The sequence below is a fragment of the Myxine glutinosa genome, chromosome 3 (genome assembly GCF_964187855.1).
Source record: "Myxine glutinosa chromosome 3, kmMyxGlut1.1, whole genome shotgun sequence".
Lineage (NCBI taxonomy): Eukaryota > Metazoa > Chordata > Myxini > Myxiniformes > Myxinidae > Myxine > Myxine glutinosa.
The window spans coordinates 111,205,436-111,219,802 of record NC_136263.1 but is presented as its reverse complement, the minus strand read 5'-3'; the positions used below and the strand labels follow the sequence as shown (position 1 = coordinate 111,219,802).

Genomic DNA, 14,367 nt, shown 5'->3' with positions numbered 1-14,367 from the left:
GCCAGGCGCTGGTCCACCAGCCTCCGGACCATGCCCGCCAGGTCAGGACCCACGTCGGGGGCGGGCCCCCTAAGGGGTCCGCCCTCCATCGGGGGTCCCATCTGGCGGACCGCCATTGCGAGACGCTCGCCCCCCCGGGCCAGGGGCCTCGCTGCTTCCCAACGGGCCGCAGCGTCAGCCGCCTGGCTCAGAGTCTGCGGGCGCCACATGGCGAGCTGTTGCCGGAGCTCAATATCCGGGAGGGCCTGGATAAAATGGTCCAGCGCCAGGCTTTCCCGGGAATCCGCTGCCATGCTAGCATGTGCGATCCCCACTGCGCGGCGAATGTCGTGGGCAAGTTCCCCGATGGCTTCCTGGGGCTTGCGCTTTCGCAGCGCGAGCTGAGCTTTAACAAGCTCGCTCTGCTGTTCTATTCCAAATCGATTAATTAGGGCGTCGCGGAGGGCTGGCAGGGTGAGAGCACCCGCTGGTAATGCCGTCAGCACCTCCGCCGCCGCGCCGCGCAATGCGGCCACCAGGTGTACTCCACCTTCGTCCTCACCCCAACCGTTACCCTTACACACACAGTCGAACTGCGCCAGGTACGCGCGTAGATCACTCTTGCCGTCATACGGCGCGAGTGGGACCTTGTGGGACCACCTCGTATGCGAGTCGTTGCCCGCCGGCCGGACCCCGTGCGTCGCCCCTTGCGGGGTCAGCGCGGGGCCGAACCGGCCGGGCCCCCACAGTACACTACCCCCAAGGGGCTCTCGTGCCTCCCCGGTCCCTCCAACAACTACCCCTGTTGGTGTCGATGCATGGGTCACACCTCCGCAACCCGCTACCCATTCCATACCACCACAACCTTGCTCACCCACACCTCGCACCTCTCGTTCCATACCCTCCGGACCAGCCATACACCTCACTCTTGGCCTCTCACGAACATCCGGGTCTATCTCGACCCCCAAGCTTATTAAATCACCTGGCGCATCATACGCACGACCATATTGGTCACCACTTACACCGGGTCCTCTTTCTCTTCGCTTCTCCTCCATCACCTGCGAATCCCTCATCCGGTTAATGAGCACATCATCACGATCCGAACACAGACTTTGGACCAATTCTTTTACTTCCTCCTTTATCTCTTTCTTATCCTCTCTCCGTCGCTTCTTAATTTCGCTCACCCCTTCTTCCACTTCCTCTAATTTTTGCTTCATCTCCTTCATCTCTTCGTGCGCCCCTTTAAGTTCTTCCTCTAACTCCACTTTATTTTTTTCTATGTGCTCCCGCACCTCCCGCTCTTTAACCTCCATTACCTCTACCACCTTGTCCATTTTCCTCGTCAGGTCCTCATGTACCGTCTGGCACTCTTTTTTAATTACCCCTACGTCCTTTTTCATCTCCTTCTGTGTCGATTTTAAACCCTCTATTACCGCTGTGTTCTTCTTTACCTGGTCCCCCAACTCCTTTTGTCCCACTGTCAGTTGTTCTACTCCCAGCGTCAACTCCTCTATACCACCTTGCAATTTTACAGTCCCCTTTCTCACCTCTTTCTCCATGCGCTCCTTACAGTGCCTCACCTCCTCGCGCACTCCTCCGACCTCCTCACTCACTCCTCTTCTGATCTCCTCTCCCATCACTTGCATCTCCTGCCCAGATGCCACCCTCATCTGCTCCATTTCCTCCCTGTGAGCATCCAGTTTGGTTTCTACCCCCATTCTGACCCCCTCTATCTGCTGCTCCATTTGTTTAACTTCCCTTTCCGCTTGGTCCCTCATGTCCCTCAATTTGCCTTCCATACTGTTTTCTAACCCCTCTAACCCTTTTTGCATCCCTTCCATTTGATTCTCTTGAGCGGCCATTCTGTTTTCTACCCCCGTTAACCCATTCTTTACTTCTTTTATCCCGTTGTCTAACTCCTCAAAATTATTGTCTAACTTCTCAATTTTCTTGTCTAACTCCTCAAAATTATTGTCTAACTTCTCAATTTTCTTGTCTAACTCCTCAAAATTATTGTCTAACTTCTCACCGGTACCCCTCGCTTCGTCCCTCATTACCCCCATTTGGCCCTCTAATCGCTCACCCTGAGCATCCATCCGGTTCCCCATTACCCCCATTTGGCCCTCTAATCGCTCACCCTGAGCCCTCATTCCCACAATTTGGTCTCCCATTCGTTCCATAAGGGCCCTCATTTGCAACATAAAAAGGTTCGGATCCACCAGGGGCGCTGCCACGGTCGCGGGCGCGGTGACCAGCGAGGCGCCATTTTGCGCGTCTGCTACCCTCGCTGCTTCGCTCTCCTCATGTCCCTCATGTCCCTCAATTTGGTCCTGGACCGACCCTGCTTCACTCTCCCCTACCGGACCCCAGCCGTCTTGATCCGCCATAGCGCGACTTGCAAAATTCGAGTTTCGTAAAACAAAACAAATTTCGGCCGCTCCAAATTTTGACCAAATTTTTTTTTTCCTCTATTCGTTTTTTTTTTTTTTTTTTTTCCTTCAAAATTTGGTCGGGCCTCGAATCTCACTCCCGACACCAATTGTTACAGATACGACTTTGATGGTATGGTGGGCCGAGCGGGATGGCCGCCGTATCCGTACAAGTTACCCGATTGTGCCCGAATGTTGACTAATCGCGCTACGCTGGCTCAATAGGAAAGAGAAGACACCCGGCTGGGTTATAATGACACAATACGACACCAGGGTTTCGATTTTCAAGTATATTCGTACGGAAAAAGGTTAGATTACAGGGGCTAGAGGTATATTACAGGAAGACAGGCACTTAGACACACTCTTATATTATCCCCGGACAGACGACAGACACACGGGACAAAATGCTGACTCACACGGGGGTTGATGAAAAGGGGAGGCAGGTCGCGATGGCTCAGGTGCACCTGGCTCAGGGACAGAATCACGTACGGTGGTGTCCAGAGATGCGTGAAGGTATCACAGCGCTTGTGGGTCGCGACTTTGGTCTCAAGCTGGGGAGGTCGCTCAGCGCTCGGGAGGGTGGCGTCTTTTCCTTCCAAGCTCGGGGCGCATCTCACGTCACATCCGGCGCGGGGCCGCGTATATCCGGCGGGGAGTGACACGCCCTCGGCTCGTTAGCGCCGCCCCAGATGGCATCGGCCCATGGCTTCTCATTGGGTGCGGGGGTTACCGGCTCCGCCCTTGACGAGGGGCCGACAGGGAGCCCCTTCGTGGTAACCCCGTGGAGCGCGTGGTCAATGGTGGCTAACCGAGCCGGAAGGAGGACGCCCACTCCCCATGCCGTCACCGCGCCGCCCCCCTCTTTTGTTGTTGTTGTTGTAGTTGGCGCTTCTTCATGGGGAAGAGATGCGGAGAGGTATGGGGAGGTCCTAAACTTCCTAACAGGTGCCATATAATCACATTCTGGTGCAACGAAGAGTCATAATTAATGGAAACAAGTCCTTAACTGACATAGATTAAGAATAACTAGCAAGATGTCCTATAATTGTCTACGTGTGGTGCGGGGGACCTGGGCACGACATTTAATGGGGGGATGAAGGGGAAGATCGGCTCTAATGGGTGTTGTTTACAGACAATGGGACTAGGGAATGGGGTAAGGGAGAGTTGGGGAGTATCGGAGAAAATAGGGGAATATTTACAAGCGGATATGGAGGCCAAATTCCATATTCGCAACAATATATATATATATATATATATATATATATATATATATATATATATATATATATATATATACACATATATACATACACAGTGGCCTGCTAAAGTATTCAATCTATACCAATAATGTCACATTTACATGAATTATGGAGAAACAATTTTCCAAATGAACTTTTTTTATTATTCATAACTGAAGAGGTCAAGCCAAACACTGTTATAGTTGAAGGAGGTTACATGTCAGGAATACCTGCAAAAAAATGTACAAATCAAAATTCACTGTTTGCAAAAGTATTCAGTGCCTTCATGGATTATGGTGAAAACATTGTCTTTAGAAATTCTAAGTTTATGGATATTTTGGAAACCTTAACATGGCAATCCTATGTGATTTAAACCTTGACCTGGGGAGTAGTTTGTGGATTGGTCACTTCTACTGCCTGTTCCAACCTGGGGTTTATCTGCAATGACTCGTATCCACACATAATATCAGCCACACATTTTTAGCTCACCTGTACTTTAGTCTGGTGAGCTTTTGCGATCGTGCAGTGTCCGTAGGTAAGTCAGTGAAGTCAGTGAAGTGAGTGAGTCTGTAAACACTTCAGTCATTATCGCTTGAACCAAACACATGGTTTTGATGAAACTTGATGACAGGCTTCATATATGATGCCTAGCCAAAGGTGTATTGACATATAGGAGGGAGGAGGGGTTAGACCCCTCCCCCCCCTCCCCCCCCAAGTAGGTATTACTTGCTCTCTTCTCCGAAACTACACACATGACTTAGATGAAACATGACCACAACCTTCATCACCAGTGATTTCCAAAGTTTGTTCACGGCATAAAAAAAAAAAATCAGGGTCTAAGCGGGTTTATGGGGTGTTTGTCCCCCCCCCCCCCCCCACCAAAAATATATAATTGCTATTTCTTCTGAAACTGCATACATTACATCGATGAAACTTGATCACAACCTTCATCACCTGTGATGTACCAATGTTTGTTCACGGCATTAAAAACAAATCAGAGGTTTGCTCCCCAAAATAGGTATTTACTTTCTTCTCTGTTACATATTTTGTGCATCATCCATACCTACCAGTGGTTCCACGTTTCTACCATGTGAGCACAAAGGCATTAGCCCTATTTTCCTGCTAATTCGTATCTTTGTCGTGCGTTACTTGGATTGCATTGGAATTGGCACATTCTTTTCAAAGATTTGATGACACTTTGCTATGTTCAATATTAGTAAGATGTATTATTGCACAACTTGGCAAAATGATGGATTATATACTTGGCAAAATAATAAATTATATAATCGATTACATCAATGCCAAATTAATTAAACTAATGGCCTTTAACGAGTATCATCATCATACTAAAATATGCAATTTGCTGTCTGTCTATCTGCGATACATTCAGTTGTTATTTATCCAATCGCAACCAAACTCGACAGGGGGACTACGAGTCACATAATGGAGGTGGTATTGATTTAACTTCCCCCCCCCCCCCCCACTCCCCTCTCGCACCCCCCCTCCCCCCGCTTCCGTAGGGGGATTTCTAACTTTGGACGAACTCTATGTAGAGGTGTATATCCGTATTAAGATAGCTTCTTGTGGCGTTTTTCCAAAGCCACTTGTAATAATAAACGTAATAACAACACAAAATATAATAGCATCATTTTAATGTTATTACAAAACAATATGATTGCTAATAAAATCCCCTTTTCACAAGGGGTTTCGTCCTTGGACAAGCACCATGTTAATGTGTGTAAAACAGCTTATCGTGCAGTGTCATGGAAAACCCTGACTGAAAGTAAAATATATTATAAACCAGAAACATGTGTCATTACCTCTTGAAACAGTCGCTACTGCTGTTTAACACTAAACTTAAAAGAGAGGAAACCCTGGGCGTGTTCAGTTACCAAGCAGCTAGCTAACGCTTGCCAAGCTAACTGTTTCTTCTCAGCGGTTTTGAATGGTGTGCCTGCTTGAATGCTTAAGCCACCTAGTGAGACCTCTACCAGAAACTTGGTAACTGAACATACCCCTGATGTTCTTGAGGCCCGAGCTTAGATGCACTGTAACCTATATACCCCAGAGAGGAATGACCCTTCCTGCCACTCCCTTAGGGAACAGGTGTACTAGTACATATAAATACAAGTTTATACTGAGGAAAAAAAAAAGCTGTGGTTCGATGGGTGCCATTGAATACTCCTTTGATCTTTTTGAATGTTCCTCATATCAATCAAATGTTCCTGGGAAGTGACAGTAGTGATGGCACTTCCCTCAAGCTCAGTGTGTGCGCACATCAGCTCTATGACGAGCCTTAGCCCATGCATAAAGAAGTACACTTTTTTGTTACTGCTTTATGGGCATGACTGATTTGAAAATTTTTAGGTTTTTAGGAAAAGGAAAAGTTTCTTTATATTTTTGTCTATTTAACTTCTCTCTTCGATACCTTGCCAACTATTCACCACCTGCCTGCCTGTTCCTTCTCTACCTCGTTTTTGCTAACACCTTCCTCATCATTGTGCCTCTGTCATCCTTTCCCATCCCCCCCCCCCCCCTCCCCTCTTGCCCCATGCATTGTTTTGCCTAAGGTAAAACTTGTGCGGTCATCGCCGAGGTCCACCGAGTTTGAGGCTTCATTCTTCGACTCAATTGCACTGTACAGACGCTACCAGCAGGCTGTCCACAAAGACCCATTGAGCAAGCTGAGTCAGCAACAGGTCAGGCTGAGGAAAAGTGTGGCCAGATCTAGATACCCAGAAGGCAAATAAGCGAAGGGATCTTTAATATCAGCTTGGAGGTTGTATATTTACTTGAGATTATTTATCTTATTACATCACTATGTACTGCCACTTGTGAACATATACACATGGAAAAAAAGGTTAAGTGAGGGCTGTGTTTTCCTGGCATTATAGCAATGACTGAAAAATATTCAGAAACTGTAATGTTTATCAAAAATAAAACCATATATTGGTAAAGTATGCATGTTTGACAAATGACAAGACAAATCCAGAGGTTTTTAAAATGTTTTTATATTATCACAAAATGAGATTGTCTGGAACACCACTGCTTTACATCCAAAAAACAGGATCACATTAGAATGTGGCTACTGACAACACCATGCGATCTGGGGCTCAGTATCGGTGAATAATGGCATCCAATGCTGTGACGACAGAATGAATGTCTCAAGGTCAACTCGAACTGCACATGTTAGAGCAGGTACTTCCACCTGGCTGAGCAGTTTACATTTTGTATCCCAGTGATCAGCTAGATCTGGATCCAGACCCTTCATCCTTGTCACACACCAAAATATAATCGGCTTGTTATTGTCACCGACCCAACTCATCCACCAAGTTTTGTCAAAATATGTCTTCAACTTGTTGAAATACAGGCAGTCCCTGGTTTATCAGCACCTGACTTGTGAGCATCCATTCATATGAACATACTTTATAATGTTTCCATATTTCGAATATTCGATCCATTCACATGAACACGGCTTTTTTGAACATACCACGCTGAGCGTTCAATGCAGGAAATTGGACCTGAAGAGTTAATTATCCATTCACACCATAATTCACACCTCATTCACATGGGCTTTATTCCAACACTCTTCTGCCATTTCACATGTCATTCTCTCCACGAGTTCCTTACTGGCCAAGAGAAAGCATTCTCTCCACAGGTTCCTTACCGACACAATATACCTTTCTCTCTCCACGGGCTCCTTACCGGCACGAGAGACAGCTTTCTCTCCACGTGTTCCTTACTGGCACGATGCACAGCTTTCTCTCCACGGGTTCCTTACCGGCACGAGAGACTGCTTTCTCTCCACGGGTTCCTTACTGGCACGATGCACAGCTTTCTCTCCACGTGTTCCTTACCGGCACGAGAGACTGCTTTCTCTCCACGTGTTCCTTACTGGCACGATGCACAGCTTTCTCTCCACGGGTTCCTTACCGGCACGAGAGACTGCTTTCTCTCCACGGGTTCCTTACTGGCACGATGCACAGCTTTATCTCCACGGGTTCCTTACCGGCACGAGAGACAGCTTTCTCTCCACGGGTTCCTTACTGGCACGATGCACAGCTTTCTCTCCACGGGTTCCTTACCGGCATGAGAGACAGCTTTCTCTCCACGGGTTCCTTACCGGCACGAGAGACTGCTTTCTCTCCACGGGTTCCTTACCGACACGAGAGACTGCTTTCTCTCCACGGGTTCCTTACTGGCACGATGGACAGCTTTCTCTCCACGGGTTCCCTATCGGCACGAGAGACAGCGGGATGCTCGACCTGCTTCACCATAAACCCCTCCAGCTCACTATCTCTCATCATCCCTTATACGACACACATTTGATTTACTCTAATTTATTATTTTTTTTATTTATAACTTGCAGTTACTAACGTTTCATGTAAAATAAATATAGGGTTTAATTTATGTTCAGGAACCAATTAATCACTTATTACATGTACCCAAAGGGGATTTATTGTTCCGGTTTACGAACATCCAGCTTACGTACACATGTTCAAGAACATATTGCGTTGGTAATCCGTGGACTACCTGTATCATGATATATATAGTTTTTGGTCCCATCTATCAATGGTGAAAAATCACTGAAAAAATAGAAAAATTCTCATATCTGGATGTGAATCCAGATCTTTACCAAAATCTCACCAATTCGGCCTTGTCACACACTCGGCCTGTCCACCAAGTTTCGTCCGAATCCATTCATAACTTTTTGAGATATCCTGCTCATAAACAGACAGTTGAAAATATAACCTCTGTCCACATTCGGTGGCGTAAGTACCATTACAATGAATAACTTTTGCAACCCTCCTCATATCTGAAGAAGCTGCCAGAGAGATTTCAAAGAGATTTGTTGCCGTTCCTGGTGTAAAGCAACCTACAACTGTGCCAGGATCTGCACAGGAGGGTCCATTTTTTAAATTATACACCCAATGTCTCAAACATGCTCTATTGGATATAAATCGTGAATCGTTGTTGGCCGAGGCAATGCTTTGATGGCGTAGTTTCTCAATAAGTTGGTAACTGCACAAGAATAATGGGGTCTGGTAATGTCATTCACAAATATAGTTCTTGTGAGATGTGGGTGGCTATCAAAATATGGATCAATAACACAGTCCAAAATTTCCCTAAATGTGGTACTTTTCACCTGCCAAGTTGCATTGCACAGTGACAAGGTCAGGTTTAAAATCCAATGCCAGGCAGCCCCATATTTTAACAGATCTGCCACCAATCAGAATGGTCTTTTCATTTTTATTTGGTTTATAGGATAGATTGCCGCCAAACCCGAGCTCTACCACCAGTCACAATGCAGGAGAAATTGACTCTCATCAGACCAATGGATCTTCTGCCAGGAGGCGAGATTCCTGTGTTGACTTGCCCGGCATCATGCCAAGTGGGCTGCTTTGTGTTCTGGGATGAGAAGAGGGCATCTTGGCGGTGTAATCGCTTTGTAACCTGTGGCTTGAAACCATGGTCGGTTCTGGAGAGTTCTCATTGGATAACATCAGAGGAAATTGCATTTATGCCACAACACTGTGCTTGTGGCAAAAGGAATACGTCCAACATGCCTGATAAGAGCTGCATATTCTCTGTTACCAGTTACTCTGATAAGTCCAGATTGAGGCCTGTCTTTAACATCATTGGTTTGTTGATGTTTGCAGATGAATCTGCCATTAACACTCCAACTGAAGACAAATCTACATCCATTTTCACTGCAGATCATCCCAGCATTGTTCATCACAATAATTTGCCATCTTTGGGATTTGCTAAGTCATCTACAGTCCATAGTAGCACAGTCCCCCAATACAATGGAAGAATGGCACAATGTTATTACCTTCTCCAAACCTTGACCACGTGAAAGTATATTTCTTGAAGTTGATAAGCCTAAGCACGTTGGCGTTCTACACGTGCTGTGCTACATTTTTACTAAATTTGATCTCCCATTGGAGGTTTACCAGTTGAGGTTTTGTTTCTTGGAGCTGCTGTGCCAGTTACAGACTATGTACGCTTATCAACCACATGCTTGACCCATACAAACAATTTTAACAGGATGTTGGTCCAAGCTGTATTCGTGCAAATGAGGATATGCCAATGCATTTCCAATGCTACGTCTTGCGTACGAAATAGCCAATTTAATGGTATTGTCATGCGAATCCCTCCAGTTAACACCAGAGACCGTGGATGGACCAAACGGATCTACTGGAGGTGACGACCAAACGGATTTTGCTTTGACTCGCGGGAAGAGGAAGGGAAGAGGAAGAAGCAGGAAAAGCGCTTACCTGGAGCGTGCCGACTGTAGCCCCGATCCTGTATGGAATTAATGCACTCGAACGCCGAATTAGAATGTACAAAAATAAAGATTTATTCACGGCACCCGATAACAAGGAACGCGACGGTAATCAAATAATGGGCCTAAATTGGGATCCCACACACCTCACTTCAGAAACGAGACACAGGAATGAATTAATAAAAGAACACGTTCGTCGTGGGATGGTGAATGTGGTGCGTCTTCACTGTCCGTCGTCTTGTCCATCCAACGCGGCTCCAAAATCCAGCGCGGAGAAATCCTCCGTCCGCCTCCCACGGTTCGCTAGGCCCGAGCCAACGCCCTCTCCGTTCGCACACGACGTCCGGCCCGTTCACAGCACCGAGCCCCGCTCCTGCACAAGCACCGAGCACCGCTCCAAGCACAAGCACCGCACACCGGGCACCGCTCCAAGCACCACAAATATGGCGAACCAACGACCACCAGCACAGAGACCAAAAAGAGCGCAAGAGCTTCAAGCACAGAGAGATATCGTGCAGCGCCAAGAGACCAAAGAGTGATGTGCCAGAGACAGAGCTAGAGCTAGAGCTGCTGGAAATGTCCTGCAGCGCCCTTTTATAACCTGCGGTGGTGACGTCAGCCTTGGCGCGCCACCCAATCGGTGCCTTCCACCGAACCTTCCAGCGCCTTCCCTCCAATCACACGTTCCCTGTGGCGTGGTCATAGCTCGTGCTACTCGATGTGGCTAAGCCTGCCCGAGGTGTAGCTGGCGGCGGCCATCCGGCAGTGCCCCGAACTGGTTTCCTGCCTGTTTTCCAAAGTCATTCTAAGGGAAGGGAATTTAATTACTGCATGCACTAAAAGGGCCTATCTAAGTGTTTACAGGTGTGCGTTGCCATAAGGGACAAAGGTTTGACGACAGAGGGGACGACGAACAATGGAATCTTTACCCATAATCCCTGCACTATTTAGCATGCCCTGCTCCCTCGTAGCGGGGACATCAATACAGCTTATCCCGACAAACCGGACTAACATAGAACTTATTACAGGTAGATTCCCTATCGTGACAGTCGAATACCTACCTATACAGATCTACCTGGCTCTAGATATTCCTCTACCCCACCGACATAATAGTATCTTTGGAGAAAAAAAAAATCCTCTCTAAAACAATCCTACTGGTAACCTGCAGGTTGGCAGCTTTCATCTTATCGACCAGACGGATTTGTGAGAAATGTGAATGTCAGGTGCATTTTTGGGTAAAAGTTGGGACCCTCACTTTTTAACATAAGTAGGGTATGCTGAATTCGATTAACCTGGTTCCCAAGCCGAATTTTGAGTTTTTGACCTTCTAATTAGCATAAACCAAATGGCCGCCAAATTGCCATTTTTGGACAATTTCTTTGAACAAGCATTTATATATCATGTATATACATGCAGTTGTTTTACTTTCACTTTATAACTTTTACCCCAAAGTGCACCCAGAAGCTTATACATGGCCTTTTTTCATAAATCCATCTGGTCTATGTTATGGTGGTGACATATTAAAAGAGACATTCAAACTGATATTGAAATTGGACACAATAAAATGGGAAATGGTTTTAATAAGACAATGTTTCATACAACCATTTATTCTAAAATTAAGTATACATGGCCATGAAGCACAAACATTCAGGAATGTCACACATGTTGTTTTGCCAAACTACATCAAATTCAAACAAGGAGTCTGATCATTACTCTGTTTCTGGCAGGCACACATTGATGTGCACCTCAACTCTGAATAGCGACATTTTCAGCGTCGAGTCTTGCATTGCTTCTGGCATGCACAACAAATCATCTCGAGGCAACTTTCTGGGATTGGACTCTGTGACATCAGAATAGACTCTAGTCCTGAATCACCACGTTTCCATCCCATTTCCACAGGTGCAGGAAGGTCAGGTATGGCACAATGAGCATTTCTCCATACCATGGGTTGATGGTGGACTCGTATCAATTGGAAATGAAAAGCATCACTTGTCGGTGATATTGCTTCTGGTTTACCAGTCTTAGAGAACAACATATGTCGTGCTGAATCAACAGAGGTTGTTGTGTGCACATTATATATTCTGCAGACGAACGCTTCTGCAGATTTGATTGTCTCCTCTGTGTTCACCAATGCCCAAGTTCTTCAGCAGTTTATTCAAAACTCAAAAAAAAAACAACCTCAAAATTCAGCTTGGGAGCCGGGTTAATCGAATTCAGCATACCCTAATTATGTTAAAAAGTGAGGTTCCCAACTTTTACCCAAAAATGCACCTAGAAGCTTATACATCACCTTTTTCCATAAATCCGTCTAGTCTATTTTTAAATCCTTCATTTATATTTAGCCCATCCTCCGCACAACAGGACAGGATTTTGCAATCACGTCTGTTTGTGTGTCTGTCCAGTCCATAACTTTTTTTGCCATTTGAGCTTTTGTCCTCAAATTTTCAACAAAGCTTTATCATGAGAATATGGAAAAGACAAATTAATAATTTTGTGAAAGGTCAAATGTTAGTCACATAAAATCAACAATGTTCATCCAATTCACATGAAATTTCAATTTATCAGTTGAGCTTTGTAATCCAATTTTCAACAAAGATTTTTTCATGAGAATATCAAGAACACAAATTTTATTTTGTATACTAAGTCGAGGCTCCTGTAAAAGCTAACGCAGAACATCTGTGGAAGGGAGAGGGCTGGGGCGGGTACATAGGATAAACCAGATGGATATTACTACGACTTTCAGGGAAGAAAACAGAATTTGAAGGAGGTAGATTTGGGGTGTATCAACGGGGGTAGAAAAGGTCAAGGTGTTGGATGGGGGGGAGATAAGAGATGGTGGTGAACAGCTGTTTTGAAGACCTGGAGGGAGGAGTGGGATTGAAGAGAGTGTGGGAGTTTGTTCCAGAGGCGGGAAAAAGAGGAATGAAATAGTGAAGCTGAACAGAGTCTTGATTTTGGCAGTTTCACCAGAAGAGGGGTTCTGGCAGATCTTGTGCATCCTGTAGGAATATTTGGGGGAGAGAGCACAGACAGCAGTGGGTGCAAGTATGTAGAAGCCAGAGAGGAGTATGTAGAAGATAGAAAGACCACCAACCTGCCTGCGGTGAGAGAGTGAAAGGCCCTCAGAATCACCTTCATCGTGGGAGATACCATTGATTCTAAAGGCTTTGATTTCTACAGCGTGAAGCCGAGCTCGGTGTGAGGCATTAGCAACCAGGCCAGAGGGGAGAGCAGTATTCCATCAAGCTGCGGATGAAAGCTTTGTAAGTGGTGAGAAGCTCAGCAGTGCCAACGAAGGACTTCGCACAATGGAGGACGCCAAGTCGGCGACAGGCTTTGAAGGTCAGCTTGGAAATGTGGTTTTCCCAGGAAAGTTCATGGCAGATCGTGAGATGCAAACGCTTGAATGACAGAACTTCTTTGAGAGGATTGTTGAGAAAGTAGATGGGAGGGTTTCCCAGATGGTCTTTTCCGAGAGACATATAGACTAGGCATATTATCTGAAAAGGGGCCCAGAAATCACATGAGGGGTAACTGTTTGTTACAAGCTGGCACCCATGCTAGGATTGAACCATGACACCTCCTGAGCAATATTAGCCTGGATGACACTTGATATTTTGATTTGGGACCTCACAGTGGGTTATTTTGTGAATAAGGTCAATCGCGAAATATCTGATTTTCTCGAAAATACAAAAATGTCAAAATGACCAATAATTCAGTTACAAACTTATTTTTGGTGTCAAAATGAGCAGAATAACAATACATATTGTAAAAATATTGGTTTATACTTACTATAATATCGGGGAATTTTACAAAGAATGGCAAAAAATACAAAAAAATGCCGAATAATTATTTCGGTTTCACCGTAAACATATAACAAAAATTGCAATAACTTCACAAATAAACATCCCATGCATATGTTTTAGGTATCAAAATCATTCATTATTATTCCCTCACATAACAGTAACAGACAATTGGTTTACAACTGTGAATAAATAAAAAAAACAAAAAAAAAAACTGGGGGGTAACTGTTTGTTACAAGCTGGCACCCATGCTAGGATTGAACCATGACACCTCCTGAGCAATATTAGCCTGGATGACACTTGATATCACAACTGTGAATAAGACTGATTAATTACAACAAACATAACCCACCCCCCTAGTGAAACTTAAGATTTGCTGACCGGTAATATTTGTAAGAACATGATATTGATGTCATATAAACAAGTAACCATGGACTGAAAATGCTGCTAATTGCATATGTGCAAATTTACATGTACATGAAATTAAATAAAAGAATGTCGTGTTTAAGTCACTCAGAGTCCGTTTCAATTGCCACACTGTATGGGTTGTGACACACTCCGTTATTACAGGTACACACAGCTATGCACTTCAAGTTCTTGGCCCTACAAGAGCATCTGGCAGTTGCACAATT

General features: G+C 45.3%; 1 protein-coding gene across 27 annotated transcripts in view; it reads left to right on the top strand.

Moving 5' to 3' along the window:
- ATE1 (arginyltransferase 1) overlaps nucleotides 1-14,367 on the top strand; it is a 109,706-nt gene that overhangs the window by 40,573 nt on the left and 54,766 nt on the right. For 15 of the 27 annotated variants that reach the window (XM_078774473.1, XM_068110191.2, XM_068110198.2 and 12 more), the window contains one exon: nucleotides 6,217-6,345. The exons of 8 other annotated variants lie outside the window; for them this stretch is intronic. In XM_078774473.1, the coding sequence (XP_078630599.1) occupies nucleotides 6,217-6,345 (129 nt within the window). Of the gene's footprint in view, nucleotides 1-6,216; nucleotides 6,351-14,367 lie in introns of all 27 variants that reach the window. 4 more of the 27 variants (XM_078774466.1, XM_078774467.1, XM_078774465.1 and 1 more) reach the window with 1 other exon arrangement.